We start from the raw sequence: 18,961 nt of genomic DNA, 5'->3' as shown, positions 1-18,961 counted from the left end.
GGGCCAGACACAGGCCTCCGTCCCTGGCCGTCCCGCCCCCCCACCCATCATTCTTGATGGGCAATTGGCTAGTCTAGAGATAAAAGCTATGGAGTGTCTCATAATGAAATATATTTTGGGCTTAATTTTTTTTTGCCTACTTATTTTTTTTATTCTTTGGATCTTATCTGTGCATTATTGACAATGTTTTAATTTAAATTTTCTTGGAAATAATTTAGATTTATGGAGGAACACAAAGCTATGACTCAAACATTCACAACAGAGCAAGAGATTCTCCTCCAAGAGTTGAAGGGGAAACACATAAATGAGCTAGAACTCCAAAGTCAGCAATTACAGGAGAAGCATAAGCAACAGATTTTATCCCTCACAGCTGAGCTGCAGACAAAGCACCAAACTGAAATTGAGGCCCTTAAATCTACATTACAAAGCAAACAGCAGGCTCTGCTTGAAGCTCATGTAGCTGAGCTGCAAACAAAGCATCAAGCACAAATTGATGAGTTGGAGGCTAAACACTTGTCTAATCTGGATTCTTTGGAGTCTTCATACCTTTCTGAAATTCAGAACATAAGAGATGAGCACAAGAAAACTCTTGAGGAACTACAGGTGAACCACAGAGAACAGCTGCATCAGAAGGATAAGGAGAATCAAGTGCTCTTAGCTGAGGAGAAAGAGAGGTTGAAATTAAAGCATTCTGAAGAGCTGCACCTTTCCCACGAAAATCTGAAAATTGAACTGGCTACTCTTCATATAGAAAAACTTAAAGCCATGGGTGCTGAACTGGAAGAAGTTCATAAGGTGGGTGAGAGGAATAATACAATAAGATAGTCCTGTCTGATGTCTGACTTTTATCTGAGAAGTGCTCATTGTTAAATGTGTATTCTGTAGGTGTTTAATTCCATTTGCTCATGAGAGCTGTAAGTAAATTCCATCATGATGGAAGAAATAATTATTTATTCTATTATAAACAAAAGGGTTTATAAGCTTACTTGTATTTAAATGTAATTAATTTTAAAGTTTACATTCTAAAGGTATGTCTGCACTTCAGGCACTTCAATGACAGTAGCTCATTTTGACATAGCCACGCTGGCTTCAGTACTCTTAAGTGTAGCTACAGCAGCATAAAACTCCGCTAAGGGGTCTTTACCTGAGTTTTACTCAGTTTGTTCAGCTGACTTTGCACCACTGAATTCCATGCTGCTGTGGCTACACTGCCAGGAGTATCCAAGTTAGGTAGGGTACATACTCGCTTTGCTGTTTGATTTGCCATTCACCTTTTCAATCTGAAGATTTCCCTTTTTTTGCACTGCATTTGAAAAAAAATATAAAAGTCCTAGCATTTGGGAATGAGAAAATAGCTTGTGCTTTTTCTTCATTTCTTGTACTTAATCTGATAATACATTATCTGTCTGTTTGTATATAATTATTATGTTGGAGAAGTAAAATCAGGTGCTTTATATAAAGTAATTTTTTTTAATCGTTGTTTTGAAATGTGGATATCAAGATGAGATTTGCCAAAAACCCAGATTAGGAGGTGCCTACAGTTGCTAAATATCATGCCACATAATTTAAAGTTTTGAAAGTGGCATTGCAGCCCAATAAGGAAGCCCTGATTAATTTTTAAGGACAGTTTAGTATAGCTGCCTTTTGAGTCCCTTCCCTGTTTCCCTCCCCCATAATCTGACTTTTTTTTTATTGGTACATCATCCAGAGAGGTTGTAAATTGCACATTTTGAATATTGTTTATTTTCTTTGGGCAAGTTGAATAAATGGAGGGGTGGCATGAGAGAGAGCTGTGATAAAATAGTAATTTCTTTGTTTCATTTCTAATACGGGGAGAGTAAAACATTTTGTTCTTAGCGAATTGTATTTCATTAAGTATTTTAATACAATTTAGTTAGCATGGGGAATTTTTAGAAGCTAACACCATTGTATTTCATTGAATTATTATGTTTTGTTTAGTATGTTGTCAAAATGATGCAAAATTACCTAATGTATTGTTGACCTACAGAATCTGTTTGTAAATCTAAAAACCCTTCAAGTTTTAGTTTGGTATAATTTTGTTAATTGGAACAAACTACAGAAAATGTTACAGTTCCAATCTTCTGAAATACCAGCTTACAAAGTATGTTTGAGGGTTCTTTGTTTCTCTTATATCATTTAAGTCCCAGAGACAAGGTAGTAGCTTGTTGCTAGGAAATTAAGTCCCCACAGATGCTCCTGATTATTTTTCTTTCTGCCAAGTAACAGCACAAAGGGGTATCCTTTGGTTTGTTTATGTAGAGCCTAAATTGGGAAATCTTTTTTACTGCACCCAGGGTAAATACATTGATAAGCTAGTTTAAGTCCCTGAGTCAAGAAAGCACTTTTCAGGGCAGCACCTTTAATTTGTATTAACATTTCACTAGACTCCTGTGCTGCTTTAGTGCGTTCCTAATGCTGGGTGTGGATTCCTGTTTGCCTCACCTTTGATACAGGGAAGGTAATGTAAAGCAGCAGGGTGTTGTTTGGTTTAAAAAAAAAAAAAAAAAAAAAAACTCCCTAAAGTTAAGAATGTGCTTGTGAGGGATTGTCTATGTGGGGGCACTTAGAAAGCTAATCTAAATCAACTACAAGTGAATTTAAATTTAGTTTGAGATGTATTAGACATGGGTATTCAGAATGATGTCATTAAATGAATTTGGATAAACTGAATTAAGAAAGGCTTATTCAAAATAATGACCACAGAATGATTTAGTGCACTTTAATACTTTAGTTGATTCTAGCTAAATTTCCTACTTGTACCTGTGTAAACAGTCCCTGAGAGTAAAGAATTGTGAGGCTGGGGATTGAGGAGACCTACACAGGTGTCATTTCTTATGACTAGACAGCTTTGAAAAATTAACTCAAAGGTAATTGGAGCATGTTCTCAAGTCTCAGGAGGAAATTTTGGTAGTTAATATTAATTTACCCGAGTTGAAAACTCGCAATGCAGAGAATTGCACTTTTAATGTATAGGGCAGCAGGGTTTATGAATTGGCTACAAAATGTCTTTTTTTAATGAATATTTTTATAGGAAGAATTGAACACAGCTCTTCAAAATCAAAGATGTTTGTTGGAGGAAGAAAATCGTAAAGCTTTGGATGTATTACATAAAGAAGTACTGATTATGGAAGAACATCATAAAAAGGCATTGCAGGAACTTCAGGATCTCCATGTTGCAGAAATTCAGAAACAGAAAGAGGAATATTCCCAGCAGCTGATGAAAGAGCTTGAAAAGCTAAAAGTACAGCATGAACATGAACAGGAGGTCAGAACTACAAACACACCCAAAACTAAAATGATTATCTTTTAAAATAGAACTGATTCAGCTTTATTAATTACTATAATAAACAGCCATTTCTGTAGCTGGCTGCTGTTTTGGTTTGCAGGCTTCAGTAAAGAAATGAGACAAAGTAGCTGTGTTTTAAACACTTTAATCTAAAGTTAATGAAAACCATAAATTGATTTACTATCATAAAATATGATTTTACTTAACTGATAATGCCAGTGGATGTGGGAATTTTTTCAGCCCTAAAGTGCCTTCACTTTACTTTTATTTATTTTTAAACTGAAAAATTAAAACTTCCATTATGCTGAATATATACACCTAATAAAGACTTCAGTACTTAATGGTGCATTGTCTATTTAGGGAAAATGACTATTGTCTTGAAGTCCAGCCCTGAGTACAAGTGGACTGTTTTGAGCTGAGTTGACTTTCTGTGACACTCTAAGTAGATGTAGTTTTTAAAAATAGGAATTAGGCAAATTAAAAAAAAAACCTTGCTGTCTATAGCCTTTTGTCCACATCTGTTATTTCTGGTAGATGCACAGAATTCAAGAAGTCAGCAAGCTTCTTTAATGAATACTAAAAACATGTTTTAACTTTAAGCTTCTAAATTGGTGTTATATTTTTGAGGTAATATTGAAGTATAACTGAGCCTCATTATTTCTTGCATCATTCAATTCTGATTTGCACAGATGGTATAGTAAGGTGTCAAATGACTGACTTCATTATTCTTGTAGTATACACTCTACAGCTACTAATGTATACTAAGGAGCCACTAATTAAAACTTATTTCAAAATACATCCAACAAAGTGTATCCAACTGTAATATAATGCATTGGTGTTTAGATTTGAATCCCACCCTATCCAGAAAGGCTTAAAGTGGTTTATAATACATGACAAACAACCCTCGAGATAAGAAACAGTAGACTGCTTCAACTTCCCTGTAACTTTGCCACCTTGCCAGAAATCAGATCTTGTATTCTTCACTTGAGATGGCATTTGGTACCAACTGAGAATTTGGCTTTGAGTTTTGGAGGGGAAACTGTTACAGAAGTATAACTGAACTGATGAGCTAACTAGTTTCTCTTCCAACCTCCTCTGGGCAGCACAACGGTAACATTGTGCCTAAAAATTCTTTTTCAGATGTATGCCTCTGCTTCTGCCTCTGAAGTGCAAACTGTGAGGACAGCTCTCCTAGCTCAGTTTGAGGAGGCAAAAATGAAACAGCAGCTTCAGTTCCAGGAGGAGATTGAACTGCTGAAGTGTCAATCAGAGGTATTACTGGAACAGCAGATTACACAGCTGAAGGTAGGATCTAACTAACATGTACCCTAGCATAAATGCCAAACTGTGTGTTGGCTGATCATTTTTTTTCTGAGATTGAACAAGTATTGTGCAACTTTTTTTCATTTTCTTTTTTAAATCATAAAGCTGTAGTAACTGGAGTTGCTGATATGTGATCTTTTCCATCTCCTAAATTAGTCTGTAGGCTAGTTCACTGGTTTGTTATCTGGGTCTAAGAAATTGAAAGTTTAAAAATACACCTATGCTCCTAATGTTACTTTTCTGTGTAATCAACAGGGATCCTGGCTTTTCCTGATTAAAAAAATTGCAACTTCTTTCATAAAAAATTGCAGATTCTCTAATTAACCCCCCAAGTCCATTATTAAAATTTAAAGGCCTGCACAATCCGCTGGCCCTGCTGGTGCCCTTCCCCTCACAGCCTTGCTGGTGCCCCTCACCCCCAGCTGCCAAGGGTATGGGAGCAGGGTCTGCAGCCCCCTGCCCCTGGCAGGAGGGGGCAGGTAGTGCAGTGGAGTAGAGCCTGGCTCCCTCCTGCTGCAGGCTTGGGCAGGTGGGGCCAGCTCCCTGCTGCTGCGCGTGCTCCCAGGGGGCAGGAGGACCTGTGCCCTCCAGATATGTGCGTGAGGCAGGCGTAGGCTGTGAGCTTGGGCTCCCATCCTGCTGCCCTCCCCTGGGGCTGCTGCAGCCCAGTGTGTGCAACCCGGTGTTGCAGAGCACAGCACAGCCATACAAGAAAGCTGCTTGCTGCTGCAAACACCGTGGTGGCCTGGTGATACTTCCCTGCGTGAGTGGGGGCCACAGCACAGGGTTGCGCGCACGGGATGTCACCAGGGCAGTGAAGAGCTCATGGTGGCAAGCAGCTTTTCTGCGTGGCTGCACTGTACCCTGCAGTGCTGGGTTGTACACACTGGTCTGTGGAGGCTCTGGGGGAGGGCGGCAAGCCAGAAGCCTGAAATTGTAGCCTACCCCTGGCTCCACCCGCACACATCTGGGGGGCATGTGCCCCCCCCGCAGGAGTGCACGCAGCAGCAGGGAGCCAGCTCCACCCCCCAGTCTCTCTCCCTGCTGGGGCCCTGCAGCCATGCATTGTGGCCCTGGGCCCCAAGCCCTATGTGCTGCTCGGCTGGGCACTAGCCCCAGCCCTGCCCAACTCCCTCCCTCTCTATTGGGGAACTCAATCCCCTCTCCCCCAGCTTACCTGTGGGAGTTGCTCTCCAGGCTGCCTGGTAGCCATGTGCATATGTGTGTGCGTGGCGCCCTCTGCCTGACTGCCCTTCTTCCATTCCCCTGAAACCCTTGCAGGCTGCAGCTCTTCCAGTCTGCAGAGCAGTTGTTGCAAAACTGCAAAATCCGCAGGTTTCTTTGCTAAAATGAGAAATCTGTGGCTTATTCCAGTAAGGGGGAAAATCTGTGTTTTACTCCATTTTTCCGTGGGAAATAGAAAACCAGGATTCCTGGTAATCAACTATTGTATTGGCCTGAGGATTACTTGCTAAGTGGGAGGTGAAGTGGTCTACATGAGAGTCTGTCTTTTAAAATGACGCCTTTTGTTTTACTTTTTTTGGCTTTAGTATGAAAGACGTATTTTTTATTAAGTATTTTTCATGTACTTTGCAATTTTGGGAACAATACTGAGTTGGAGAACGATCTGAGCAATACTGAAAAAATAAACTAAGTAGTAAGGCTGGCATTTTGTCTTTTAACACCTATATTTGTGGTTGGGTTTTAGGCATTTTACAGAGATCAATATTTTAATCTGAAATACATGCATAAAATGCTATAAACTGTAAAATGTTCTTAAGGATTAAATGTTAATCTTGGCTTTGAATCATTATTCTTATGTATATGTTACAACCACAATATTTCTATTAAGAGGGTTCTGTTCATTCTATTCATTTTAGTATTTGAAACAATGAAAAAAAGTTCTTTGATTTCTCAGGAAGAACATCCTTTGAAATAGATTTGAGAGTATCATTTGATTATAACTGAATTTGCACAGCCTTCTATTCTATTCGATGACAGCTTGGTATACATTTATACCAAATTCTCAGTTCTGTGTATGTGAGATTCTAAACTAGTTTGCAGATAGACTAAATATAATACCATCAGTAGTGTCTGTCAGCATTGGCTATCTCAAAAGAAGAAGCTTTAAAAATATCAGTTATAATTAATTTCTTTCAAATATATTTCAACTGAAGCTTCATTGGTTGGGATAAGTTTTAATGTTGAGATCTGAGTTTAAAAGAAGTTTGTGGTTTTGTTTTGTTTTTTTAATACATGTCAGTTTTCAGTAGGTGTTTCCTTGTAACTGCTTCTATAAAATCCGTGACTTGGTGATCTAGAAAATGATACTATTGAAATGGTATGGGTAAATCTCCCAGTATCAAACAACAGGGGCGGGCAGTTATTTTTGGCAGAGGGCCTCTTACCGAGTTTCAGCAAGCCATCAAGGGCCGCATGATAGGCAGCTCAAGGCAGATTAATATTAATTTTCCAAATTTTTTAGGGGCCCCGCAGGCCAGATAGAATGGCCTGGCGGGCCGCATTTTGCCCACCTCTGGTTTACAACATTGTGACATCATTCCCAATATTGTTGCTAGAAGGCACTGTCTGGTATTGACACAGCTGTATGACATTAGCAAATCTAATCCCTTATAGTTTTTCTGGAAGTGCTGTGTTCTTGACCAGGTAATCTTTAAGAAGCAGTAGTAAGGACACTTTTTTTTAAACAATTGAAGTTACAAGCATCTGCTCTTCTTGCTGGCTTTGTGGCATGCCCACCTGTACTCTTTTAATGCTGTTACCATGTCTTGCATCTTAACAGAGAACTTGATGAAGTATCTATGCTTTTGAGAATACAAAGTTACATAAGTTTGTTGAGAACAGTACAGGAAATGTCTTTCTGGCATCTCCAAATAGTCCCTTCATCATCTTAAATGCTCTTCAGAGTGATATAGTTCTTGTTAAACTGGAATTGTATTTGTATAAATTAGTTATTTGTGGTTTGTCTAGTGTTCTTTTTTACAAATGTCTTTTTTTTAAATTTTATACAGGAGGAATTTGAAGCTGAAAAGAAGGCTGCCTTGCATAACAAAGAAGATGTGCTGGTACAAGAAGCAGAAGAGGCACGGGTCCTTTGCCAAAAAGAGAGAGAGGCATTATCAGTACAGCTCCAAGAAAAGACTAATAAAATAATCCAGGTAAATTTGAAAATGTTTAGATTTAGATTTTAATTGTCCTTTTGTTGCCTTATGTTTTAAAACTAGCTTTCCATATTTGTATGTATGGATAAGGTCTGTCACTCTATTATATACTGATGGGTTTATTTTAACTAGTTCTCAAGGTATTGTGGGCTGTTCCTGTTAGTCAGTATGCTATGAGGAATGTTTTCTCCAGCCACTGAAGTACGGTGCTCTGGTTCAGTGTGGCCATGACTTTGTAAAAATGAATTTGTAATCCCGGTTATTTTTAGTGACTTTTAAAAATCTCTTTAGATTATATTATAGTTAATGATATTCTGGCATCTGGTGAAATATAACAACAATCTCACAAAAAACAAACACAAGAGTGTTTGCATGGAAGTAAGGGCTATAGGAATATTGGCTACAAAGGACTAACTCAGGATCATAATAAATTCTAATTTATTGTATGGGATGTGAAGTTACCAATAAAATCCGAAAGGCAAACTTTGAGTTATGAGAGGTACTAACGACCTTAACACACACACATATGCATACTTGCACACGCAATTGCTGCCGTAGTAGTGTAGCACCAATGTTGGTTTATCCCTGTCCAGGGTGCTGGAGTCTGCTGTTGATGGTCAGCTTCCTCCAAGGTGATGTCTTCTCCAGAAGAGGGTTGCCTACTTGTCCTTCTGTCTCAATAAGTTGGGTGCTGGATGAGGGGGGCATCACTGAGGGTCACGCTTCACTGGCTTTTATCCCTCTCTGGCAGACTTCTGTGATCCCCCAGCATCATCTTGGCTGTCCAATTTGGAGGTTGTTTTCCTACGTGGATCTTGAGTAGTACATGACAGTTGTCAGTCACAGTCATTGGGGGTTCCGACTGATTGGTGTAATTTTGGGAGTCTACACTTGACTAGATTGACTCAATGGCTGGGTCCTTGCAGGTTCCAGGTGGCTTGATTAGCTTAAAATGGCTTGTAGAGTAGAATTTTGTAATGGTAAGTTCCTGTGGCTAGGCTATTGTCAATTAACAGCCAGAAGCTCTTGCTTTTGTCATTCAATTATCTACTGATTCATCCATAATCACATTTTATGTGGGGGATGGGACCAGCCCAATACAGCAATACAATTCCAGTGATTACAATTCCAATGCATTCTTATGATAATTATTTTTAGTAATACAAGAAGGTATGACTTACTCTAAAAAATACACTTGTTAAAAGGTATAAAACATAAAATACAGAATGCCAGGTCAAAGATGAGACAGGTAAAAAATAAAATGCACTGTGAGAAATATATAAAAATGCAGTGTGAGGTAGTGAGGATCAAAGGCCACTGGGGACAGTAAGTGAGTTAGGTTAGATGTAGCCACGTAGACTGATTTAGCATAAAACTTTAGACAGATATGGGAAGTTTGCTTTGGGAAATAGGTCTTAATCAAAAGGGGATTGTGTTCACCAAGATATATTTACAGTCATGCTTTCAATGTACCTTGGCTTGTCTTGTATCTTAGAGGCTTTGCTTTGAAGTGGGTAATTTAGTTCTTTTGTTTTCTTTAGTGACACTTGGCTCAACTAATGTGTAGATGTAGTTTGCAGGTTTCTTCTACAGAAAGCCACTTCAGCTTTCTGGCTTGCTCCAAGTCTTGCCACACTCATGCAATGCGTGTGCTAGGTCTCTGCCAATACTTAGAAGGAAAAAGAAATGCACAGAAGGTGGGGGTGCTGGCAAGAAGAGGCTTCTGTTATATCAGTGTCCAGAAGGGGAGTGTACAAAGGGGGTTCCCTGTTACACGGAAAGGAGTGTGACAATACACACGTGGGGGGGATGATCTAGTTGGAGATGGTCCTGCTTTGAGCAGAGAGATGGATTAGATAACCTCTTGAAGTCCCTTGTAACCTTAATTTTCTGTGATTCTAAATATAATCAAGACCCCTTTTCCCCCCAAACCCCAAACTTTAGAAGATGGTAGCAGGCTGTGTATGTTGAGGTGCCTAAATTGCCCAATTAAGTGCAATGTAAATTGTTTGGTTTATTTGGTTTAAAAGTGAAACTTGGTTGTCAGGATTAGAAATGAAAAAGAATGAAATACAAGCTTAGTTGTGGTGCTGCTTTCTGATGATTCAGGAGATGCCAGGGTTTATTCTAATCTTGCGGATGAAAATGTAGCAATAGTATTTCAGAACGTTCCTGCTATGAAACTTGTTTTCTGGCTGGAAAGTAACTTCGAGAACTTCCTTTACTGAAAAAGATGTGTTAGTATTTCATGCTGTTCATGCAGCATTTAATGAATAATCTGGCAGAATATTGGCAGAGTAATGGAATACTTTTTTCTTGCCCTCCCCCAGTTCAGTTAAGTACTTGATTTGCATTGATGCAGAGTTGTTGCAGAGTTGTTGTTCTGTTCAGGTGATCAGCTGGAACATTATTAATGCAGATAATGTTCTAGATTCTGTGTGGAGTTGAAAAAAATGCTGTTTGTTTTATAAAGAACAACATAGTGAAGTGAACTGAGCAAAGAAGAAATGATGTTTTGTAGACAAAAAGGTTTTCACACCTAAAGAATGGAAGATGGTTGGATGAGAGATATTCTGGTTGAGTCATTTCACTGTTGAAGATTGTGCACTTCACCAGGTAACTCTGCCACAGCATTAATTTCTGTACTTGAAGCATGAATGGAGAAAAACAAATGCAAAAGTTAATTGAAGAGTGCCATTCGGATGTTTTGCGTAAAATCTTGCCAACATTTACTTTAGTGTCCTGGGACTATGCATGTACATGTAATGGTGTCTTTAAAAAACAAACTAGAAATGGAAAAAAGGATAACTACCACTTTTTAGTCTTTTTGAACTCCTTTTGATTCCAGTGGTATTGGACGCTTGGGTTCCACTTACAATCTCCAGAGTTGTTTGTGACCTAATAGATTGCTACTTTCTGTTTGTTTTTTGTAAATTGTGATGCAGTAGAAGCTCACTTGTAAAATGTTACTTGTTTGGTGAAAATGACTGGCTTTCTGTCTCTTACATCATCGTTACATTTCCCATAGTTAGAAAAAAAGGTGCAGTCTTTGAGTAATGAGACTGAGGAAACTAACTCTGAGCTGGAGACTCTCCTACGGCGGCGGGACAGAGAGAACCAGGAAGGAGAGAACTTAGTAGCTATGCTGAGATCTGATATTGACCTATCCCAGAATGAAAGGTTAGTACATCTTGGGACATATAGTGAGTAGTGTTTTTATATCTGGGTTTTCATAAAAAAAAAGCAACTATGTCAAATTAAACTAAACATAGGGAAATGACAATATTGCCATTCTCTTTTAAACATATCCAGGCATTTATACTGTGCTAAGCTATTTAACTTGCCCACGGTAATGTGAGCAGCCATTTGCTGAATCCTGTTTTTGTATGTTAAAGGCACTGCTTGCTTTCCATATTAAAGGTATCTCATGCTTTACCTGACAACTCCTTAAGCTGTATGCATGTTGTGCACTAAACAGTCTGCTGCATACTCCAAGGTTCCTTATCAAGAGCACTTGGGCCTCTGCTCTTACAGCTCTCCTATGGCAACGAAATCCTTGTCTCTGCCAGCAGTTACTTCACCCCTGCAGAAGAGAAGGAGGGCTTCTGCCAACAGCTGACTGATGCACTTGCAGGATTAGCTGACCAGTGGGATATTGGCCAGTTTGCTAATTGCCAAATAAACCTATGTGGCTTAGACCATCTTATTTTTTTCTGCTAAAATGTTAGTCTTGGGAACCTTGAAAATGTCAACTGGCATCCTGCCACCAACTTTGTTAGCTGTGATATTAATACTTTATGGACATACAGATCAGCTCAGTTTGAAAAGAAGTAGTTAAGGTTTTTCTGGCTGTATGTGGAAGAGCAATATAGATTCTTACCATTTACAGTTTACATCTGGTTACACTGAAGTATTCTTAGGACCTTGTAGAGAAGTCATTGGTGATTAATGTAAGAATAAGTGTACTGTATGTTATGGTATGCCTTGGAAACACTGTACAGCTTCTGTACATTTACATTTTAGTAGAAAGTGTCAAACAGTTGATTTCTTTTGACATTTACAAACACATGGGGTTGGTAATAACTGTGCATCAGTACAGGTGAGTTTAATTTAGGGTCCTAAACTTAGTATAAGTAATGTTTGAAAGTTGCTGGAATTTGTTTTTATGCTTATACTTTCTTAATTTTAATTTGCCAGATTTTGAAGTTGTTTTGAGTTATTGCCCTATAAATCATTGACTGTGACTCTTAGAAACATTATACAGTGTAGCTCACAACTATCTTATGAAGTCTCAGGTAGCACCACAGTGTATAAACATCCAAACAGCTATTTCACATTTGAAAGCTTGTGACACATGGTCAAATTCGGCTGTATAGGCTTTGACTGTGGCCACCCTTAGGAAAATATTTTGTATTTCTGCGATTCAAATGACTTTTTGTTGGTAAACCTCAGAACGTGGCAGAATACATGCCGTGTCACTATCTTTCAATCCTGCAAAGAGGCCTTGAATTTAACTTATTAGAACATGACCCTTTGAGCATAACTAATGCAAGCATGTTCTATTTTGCAATATATTGTATTTTAGGCAAAAAATGCAAGACTCCCACCAGCGACTTTTGAAATCATTTATGGAAACAGTAAAAGCCATAATAGCCACAGAAGACCTTATCTGTAAAAAGATTGGTATCTGCCTTGATGACAGTCTGGCATCTGGAGATTCTAGAGAAAGCCGTAGTTTGATGGAAGAAATGGGATTCATGCAGCACTTCAAAACTAAAGAGAAGCATGACATGGAAAAGAGTGAGTATATCACCTTGATAATAGAACATTGGAGGTGTGGGTTTTTTTTTTTTCTCTTAAAGCTGCTGTTCTATAATGTTGCTAAAGCTGTACTCAGATATATTGCATGACAGTGCATTCGTATTTACCCAGTGGGGTTCTCCACAGTTAAGATGGAGTTTTCCAACGTTTTCCTAATTAAATTGTCTTTCTGTGACAATCCAGATTATGGCAATGTAGGGCTGGACAGGTCCTTTTATATGTAATATAAGTAGTGCTTCTCAGCTTCTTTATAGAACATGAATTGTTTTAGAGTAGCATAACCAGCCAGCCTGAATCATGACAATGAATGGCTAAACAGTTCTTGCACTGGGACATGGATCTGTGTGTATGTATACATATATGTATATAGCACAGGGTGGGCAATTATTTGGGCTGGAGGGCCACTTAGGGATACTTGGTGAATTGTTGATCATCACTCACCCCCTGCCTGCTCACCACAACTCCCTCTGTGGCTCTGCCCTGGTACCCAGCCCTGTACTGTCACCGCCCAGCAATCCCAGCCCTGACCTTAAGGTCTCCAGGGAGACCAGCACGAGATCCCTGTGGTCAGAGTGTGCTTGGTCAGGTGGATAAGATGGGGCCATGGGTGGATTGGGAGCTGCATCTGGGAGTGGGGTGGTTGTGCAAGGCCAGGGCTAGGGCCAAGATCTTGTGGCAGTGACAGTGTGGGGCCAGGGCCTGGGGCAGAGCCGCAATCTGTTTCTGGCACGTCCCTGCCCGTGGAACTGCAAGGATGTGTGGGCAGCAGATCATGGGTCTACACCAGACCTCAGCCCCAACTCACCCTAAGATCCTGACCCTGTCCATCCCACTGTCTTGGCTGCTGCTCCCTGCCCACCTGTGGCCCTGTTGGATCTGCCCAGCCGAGCGCATCCTGCCTACGTAGGTTCCAGGCCAGTCTCTGTGGAGACCCTGCCTGCCCGGTCCAGTGACCCTGGTGGTGGGTGTGGGGTGGATGAGGTGGGATGCCTATGCAGTGGGGTTGGGTGAGGTGGTGGCAGCCAGAAGAAGCCATCTGGCTGCCACACTGCCCCAACTCTGCTGTGTGCCTAGGTGCAGTTGGCTGCATGTACCACAGCTTGGGCTGCCCTCTACTTTTTGTCTGGGTAGGACTGAGGGACCTGCTTTGAGCCAGATAAAAATCCCTTGGTGGGCTGGATCCAGCCTGCAGGCCATATTTTGCCCACCCCTGATATAACAGCATGAAGTACTATAGATAGGCTGCCTGCATCTTAAGATTGTTTATTTTTACTTGGTCCAAATTCATTACTGGTATAACTGTTGTTGTTGGGGATCTTCAAGTGGTTTTATACCATTCAAAAATATCTTCAAATCCTTGTGAAGGAGTATGTCAGGATTTAATCATTAAAGAATATATTTGTATTGATGTGTTCAGCATATTGACTCAGACCCAAGCAATATCACTGTTTGAGTAACACCAAACTGTTGTGTAATGAATGGCTAGTTCTAGAATAATTTGAGTAAGTTTTTTCCAATTAACCAAATTATTTTTGATAGGTGAGCTGCTTGATGTGACTCTTACAGAACACAACCAGGTGTCTGCAGTAACTGATGAGGGGTCTGAACTGAGCCAGTATTTATGTGAAAGCATTTTTGCGAACCCAGATCTTGCCTTTGAAAATGAAGAAATGATCCCGAAATTTTGTCACCGTTTGCGTACTGCTGTCGAAAAACTTCTGGAGTTAGTTACAGAATCAACTAAACAGGTAAGACCAGATCTCTCACACCTGCCTTAACACATACCTATGAGCCTTTCTAACTCTGGGGTAAAATTCCTTTTTGATACCAAATGAAGCCATGAGTCTGACTCTGAATGAGAAGCACAATCCTCTAGCCAGGAATTTGAGTTATTTAATTCCCATCAAGAGCTTGTAAAAATCCATAGCCTTGGTTGTGGCTAACACCCAATGCTTCTGAGGAAGGCAAAACAAAACACCCCAGACACCACTAGCAAACAGTAACAGGGAAAATTCCTTCCTGGTCCCATGTGGGAACCAGCAAAGCTCAGAAGTACGGGATATCCCCATTCCACTCTGTACTGCAGAGCAAGCCTACTCTGCAGTTCCAAGCAAGCCTATAAGCATTTTAGTGATGACATATTGAGAATTTTGTACTGAGTTAAGCAATACACAGAAAAATGCTCACTTTGACTTCATCAGAAGCAGCGGCAAAACTAATTTTACTGAGAACAGAATCAAGCCATAAGATACTGGATTGTATAGAAATATGGTGTTTTAAAGCTTCAAAGTTGGTAGGCTACAAAAGTACTAAAACACCAAACCCTGTAGTAAAATCTGTTAAGAATACATAGCAAGTAAGGTGCAAACCTCTTTGTAATTTGGTGCTGGGGTCATCTGATCCCAGCAGTCTTTCCTGCCCAAGCGCAGGGGGGGGCTAGACCCGATTATCTGTAAGGTCCCTTCCAGCCCCTGACAACTATGAAACTATAATTACTGCTGTAATACTTACTGTGATAGGAGTATTTGGATAAATACATTCACACATTAAGATCTTAAGAAGTTTCCTTTTATCAGAGCTCACAGTATTATTATAGTTATTGTGTGTTCTGGATCTTACAATATAGTTTTTATTTTTAAGTTGGAGAAAACTCATGAAATTCATGCTCAGTTTGAGGAAGAATTTAGCCGTAGAAATCAGGAAACTGCCCAAGTGGTTGGTCAGCACCAGGAACTAATGGAGTGTCTAAATGAGGAGAGTGAAGCAAAGAATCAACTGGCACTAAAGCTTCATAAAGCAGAAGGTAAGGAAACAAAACTGATCCTGCATTTTCAGGTATCATTTGGTTTTCACATGCTTTATTTGAAAAAGACTGCTTTGCAAGAGAACTTTATGATTATGTATAATGTGTTATGCTTTCTTTGCTTGCCTTGCCTACTTGTGGATCCATCCTTTTGTATTCCAAATCTCTGAACCACTTAAAACATATTTCTCTCTTTTCATAAAGGTGGCATTTACCTCTTTCCATCAAGATTACATTTGCTGATGTAGAGCAATGTTTGGTCTTGTACTCATGGTGGATAGTCTATGCAAAAAAATGTCAGAACTTAAAGTTATTTTGCCTTCCCACTTAGCTCCAAATGGTTGCTTTATATAATGGAGAAGTGGATATGTTTGGCTTCCTAACTAGCAAAATCCACTGTTAATTGTAGATGATCCCAACATGACATTAAAAGCAATATTTGATGACAAGGTATGCCAGGGATGCCAAACTTGACCAGCTCCCCTCGACCGTCTCCAAATATGTCTGTTTGCATTTAAGCTTTCTCTTTGTGAGAAAAGCCCAGGCTCTTGCTCCAGACATCCTCCTTTGGTGCAGTTCCTTTGTTTAGTTCCCAGTTTGAAGAGCTGAGACCTGTTTCTACTGCTTTGGCCCTGTGCCTTGTGCCATCTCCCCCAGTTTCCACAGTGAAGCATAAGCTCTTTCCCAGAATGCCAGCCTTGTGGGTACATTGGTTTAGATTACTCTATCAAAGACATGATACTGATGCATGTAACATGTAGATTTAACATAGGTTTCAAGTAGGGATGTAAGTGGTTAAACAACAGTTTTATTTATCCTATTTACTGCTTACCATTTACTGTTTAGTGACCTCTGGCAGGAACGGCCTTAGGCTCTCATATCTTCACTGTGTGCCTGTGAAGACATAAGGGCCATTAGCAAGGAGCCACGGGCAGCAGGTATGGGGCTGTGGGCACAGCCGAGCCACTAGAGGGGCGCTGCCCAGCTACGGAGCCATGGCTTTCCTTGACCCCTGGGATCAGGGGCTGGGGCTGTGGATGGAGCTGGCGCTGTAGAGCTCTCCTGTGCCCAGATCCTGCCACCATGGGGAGGGAGGTGCCAGGCAGCAGTGGCAGGGTTTGGGCAGGGCAGTGGGCAACAGAAAATGGGCTCCCTGCACTTCCCACCATGCCATGGCAGCTGGAACAGACAGCGTCGGGACTGAGGGGTTGCTACCAGTGCCTTGTGGTGAGTGCGGCCTCAGGGTGTTCCTGAGGGGCAGTGGTGCAGCAGCCCTAGCCTGGGAGGTCACTATTGCTAACGCTCCCCCTGGGCTTCCTGCTGTACTGCCCTGCTGGTCCACTGCCCCTCAGGAATGCCTTGGGGCTATGCGTACTGCATGAGGGGCCAGCAGTGCCCCCTCAAACCTGACGTTGCCTGCTTCAGCTGCCATGATGCCTCCTTGGGCTGAGGCAGCCATGTGCTCAGCCCTACCTCAGGGCTGAGTCAGGCTCCACGCATCCCCAGCACCACGGGCAGGAGGGGGAAGGATGCAACATGCCTGGCAGAGGCTCACCCGTTGGGACCGGACCCCTCTTACAACCAGGGTGCTGGGGAGTGCCCAGTCCAGCAGCGTGGAGGGGACTTCCAGGTCCAGGCCATGGCAGCATAAATGCAGCAGGAGGCTCAGGGAGCCCATTGCCTGCCACCTGTTGCCCCTGCAGGGACACCAGGCAGATCCACCACAGGGCAGAGAGTCTCGCTACTGTAGCAGGAAGGCCTCAACTGACCCCTGGGGGGAGGGGGGGCTGGTACCTCCCTCCCTGTGGCAGTGGGAATTGGGTACAGGAGATGTCCTCAGCCATCTGCAGCCCCAGCCCCTGCCTGTGGGGGCAAGAGGAAGTGCAGATCTGCATCTGGGCAATGCCCCCTAGTGGCTCCTCCACAGCTGCCCGCTAGCAGTCTGGGCCCTTTGCAGCACCAGGTGCACAGTAAAGACATCAGGGGCTGGGGCCCTTCCTGCAGGAGGTCACTAAACTATAAATATGTGTTATCAGTTAAACAGTTAACTGATAGAATTAGAGGAGGTTAAATGGATAATTTTTTTAACACAACTTACATTCCTAGTTTCAAGCCAATTATTCTTTCCTTCATTGCATAAGAAATGCATGGATTCAAACAGAACAATAAAACACTTTTACACCATTTCTTATCTTACTTTTCTTGCCACTGGAGTTTTCTTCAGAATTGGGTCAGTGTCTCTTGAGAATTTGAATTTCCCTTTCTTGGACTCTGTTCCAGGTAAGACTCCTATTTCAGATCATGTAGTTTGCTCACCACCTTTCTCCTTTAGCCACATTCCTTTAGCCTGGGCTGATACCCTTCAAAAAGACTACCATTTTTCCTCCTGTGGGTCCTACCCTAGGTCACTCCTGAGTCTCTCAGCTTTGTGTTTCTTTTATGTTCTAATCATGATATTTTTTCTGTTTCCTGACAAACTACAGTCCTTCAAATTTCAGTCCTCTGCAGAGAAGTTGGAAAAAACTTGTTTTCTTCTCTTCAGATAACTCACTTAAGGTGCCCTCCTATGAAAAATAGCAGTCATCAAAGTTTAATGATCCTTCAGTGTCATTGGTCTGTGAGATATATAACCTGGCTCTGGTAGCAAACTGTGGGTTCCTTCTGAGTTGTGATAAAGTAATTTAATAAAATCAACCACAGTTCATAACTTGTACATTGAATGACTCTGCAGATTGTCATACAGGAACTACTTAAAGTCTCTCAAGCTGTGGTTTCAGCTGAGGCCAAGTCATATTACTTGAACTAAAAGAAAATGTTTGTTCCTCTTGGTCATAGTGAATACTACTTTATATAAGAATTGTTTAACATTTGGTTTAAGGTATTATTGAAGGCTATGTTGCAGAGAAAGCTGCCCTAGAGGAGGCATTGAATCTGAAAGAAGAATCTGAACGTCGCCTCGTTGTGGAATTGGAGAACCTGCGTGAACGGTTTCAGGAGCTAACTCAGGAACAGGCAATACTTGGTAAGAAGTGAGATTAGCTAGTAAGTCAAAAGAGAGCTCTAGCCACCATTGTAGGAGAAACAGAAGTTGATAAGGAAGGTTTTAATAAACTGAGGGGCACTCATGTTTCACAGTGTAGTCACAAATAGGAGGATTGTGGAGAAATTAAGCAGGATAAACTAGAAGCAATGCTGAATGGAAGGGTTCTCAATTATAATTAGGTTCCATTTGGTAATTAAAATATTAATGAATTGGTACCATGTAGACAGGAGAGAAAGGAAAGAAGAGTTGAAACTATGATATGAAGTAGTCTGAGACTGTCAGAAGCAATTGGGTGCCCCAGATAAATTTATAAAAAAGAAAAATTGCAATAGTTTCATAGTTTCAAGGGTCGGAAGGGACCTGAGCAGATCATCTAGTCCGACCCCCTGCCATGGCAGGAAGAGCACTGGGGTCAAATGACCCCAGTAAGGTGGTCATCCAACCTCCTCTTAAAAACCCCCAGGGTGGGAGCCTGCACCACC

General features: G+C 41.1%; 1 protein-coding gene across 9 annotated transcripts in view; it reads left to right on the top strand.

Moving 5' to 3' along the window:
• PCNT (pericentrin) overlaps window positions 1–18,961 on the top strand; it is a 143,178-nt gene that overhangs the window by 53,980 nt on the left and 70,237 nt on the right. For all 9 annotated transcript variants that reach the window (XM_019523292.1, XM_019523297.1, XM_019523294.1 and 6 more), the window contains 9 exons: window positions 219–795; window positions 3,053–3,286; window positions 4,448–4,612; window positions 7,663–7,809; window positions 10,841–10,992; window positions 12,398–12,612; window positions 14,173–14,381; window positions 15,274–15,436; window positions 18,315–18,458. In XM_019523292.1, the coding sequence (XP_019378837.1) occupies window positions 219–795; window positions 3,053–3,286; window positions 4,448–4,612; window positions 7,663–7,809; window positions 10,841–10,992; window positions 12,398–12,612; window positions 14,173–14,381; window positions 15,274–15,436; window positions 18,315–18,458 (2,006 nt within the window). The remainder of the gene's footprint in view (window positions 1–218; window positions 796–3,052; window positions 3,287–4,447; window positions 4,613–7,662; window positions 7,810–10,840; window positions 10,993–12,397; window positions 12,613–14,172; window positions 14,382–15,273; window positions 15,437–18,314; window positions 18,459–18,961) is intronic.

The sequence above is a fragment of the Gavialis gangeticus genome, unplaced genomic scaffold, assembly GCF_001723915.1.
Source record: "Gavialis gangeticus isolate Ggan-Ray unplaced genomic scaffold, GavGan_comp1, whole genome shotgun sequence".
Taxonomy (NCBI): Eukaryota; Metazoa; Chordata; order Crocodylia; family Gavialidae; genus Gavialis; species Gavialis gangeticus.
This window is presented reverse-complemented; position numbering and strand designations above follow the sequence as displayed.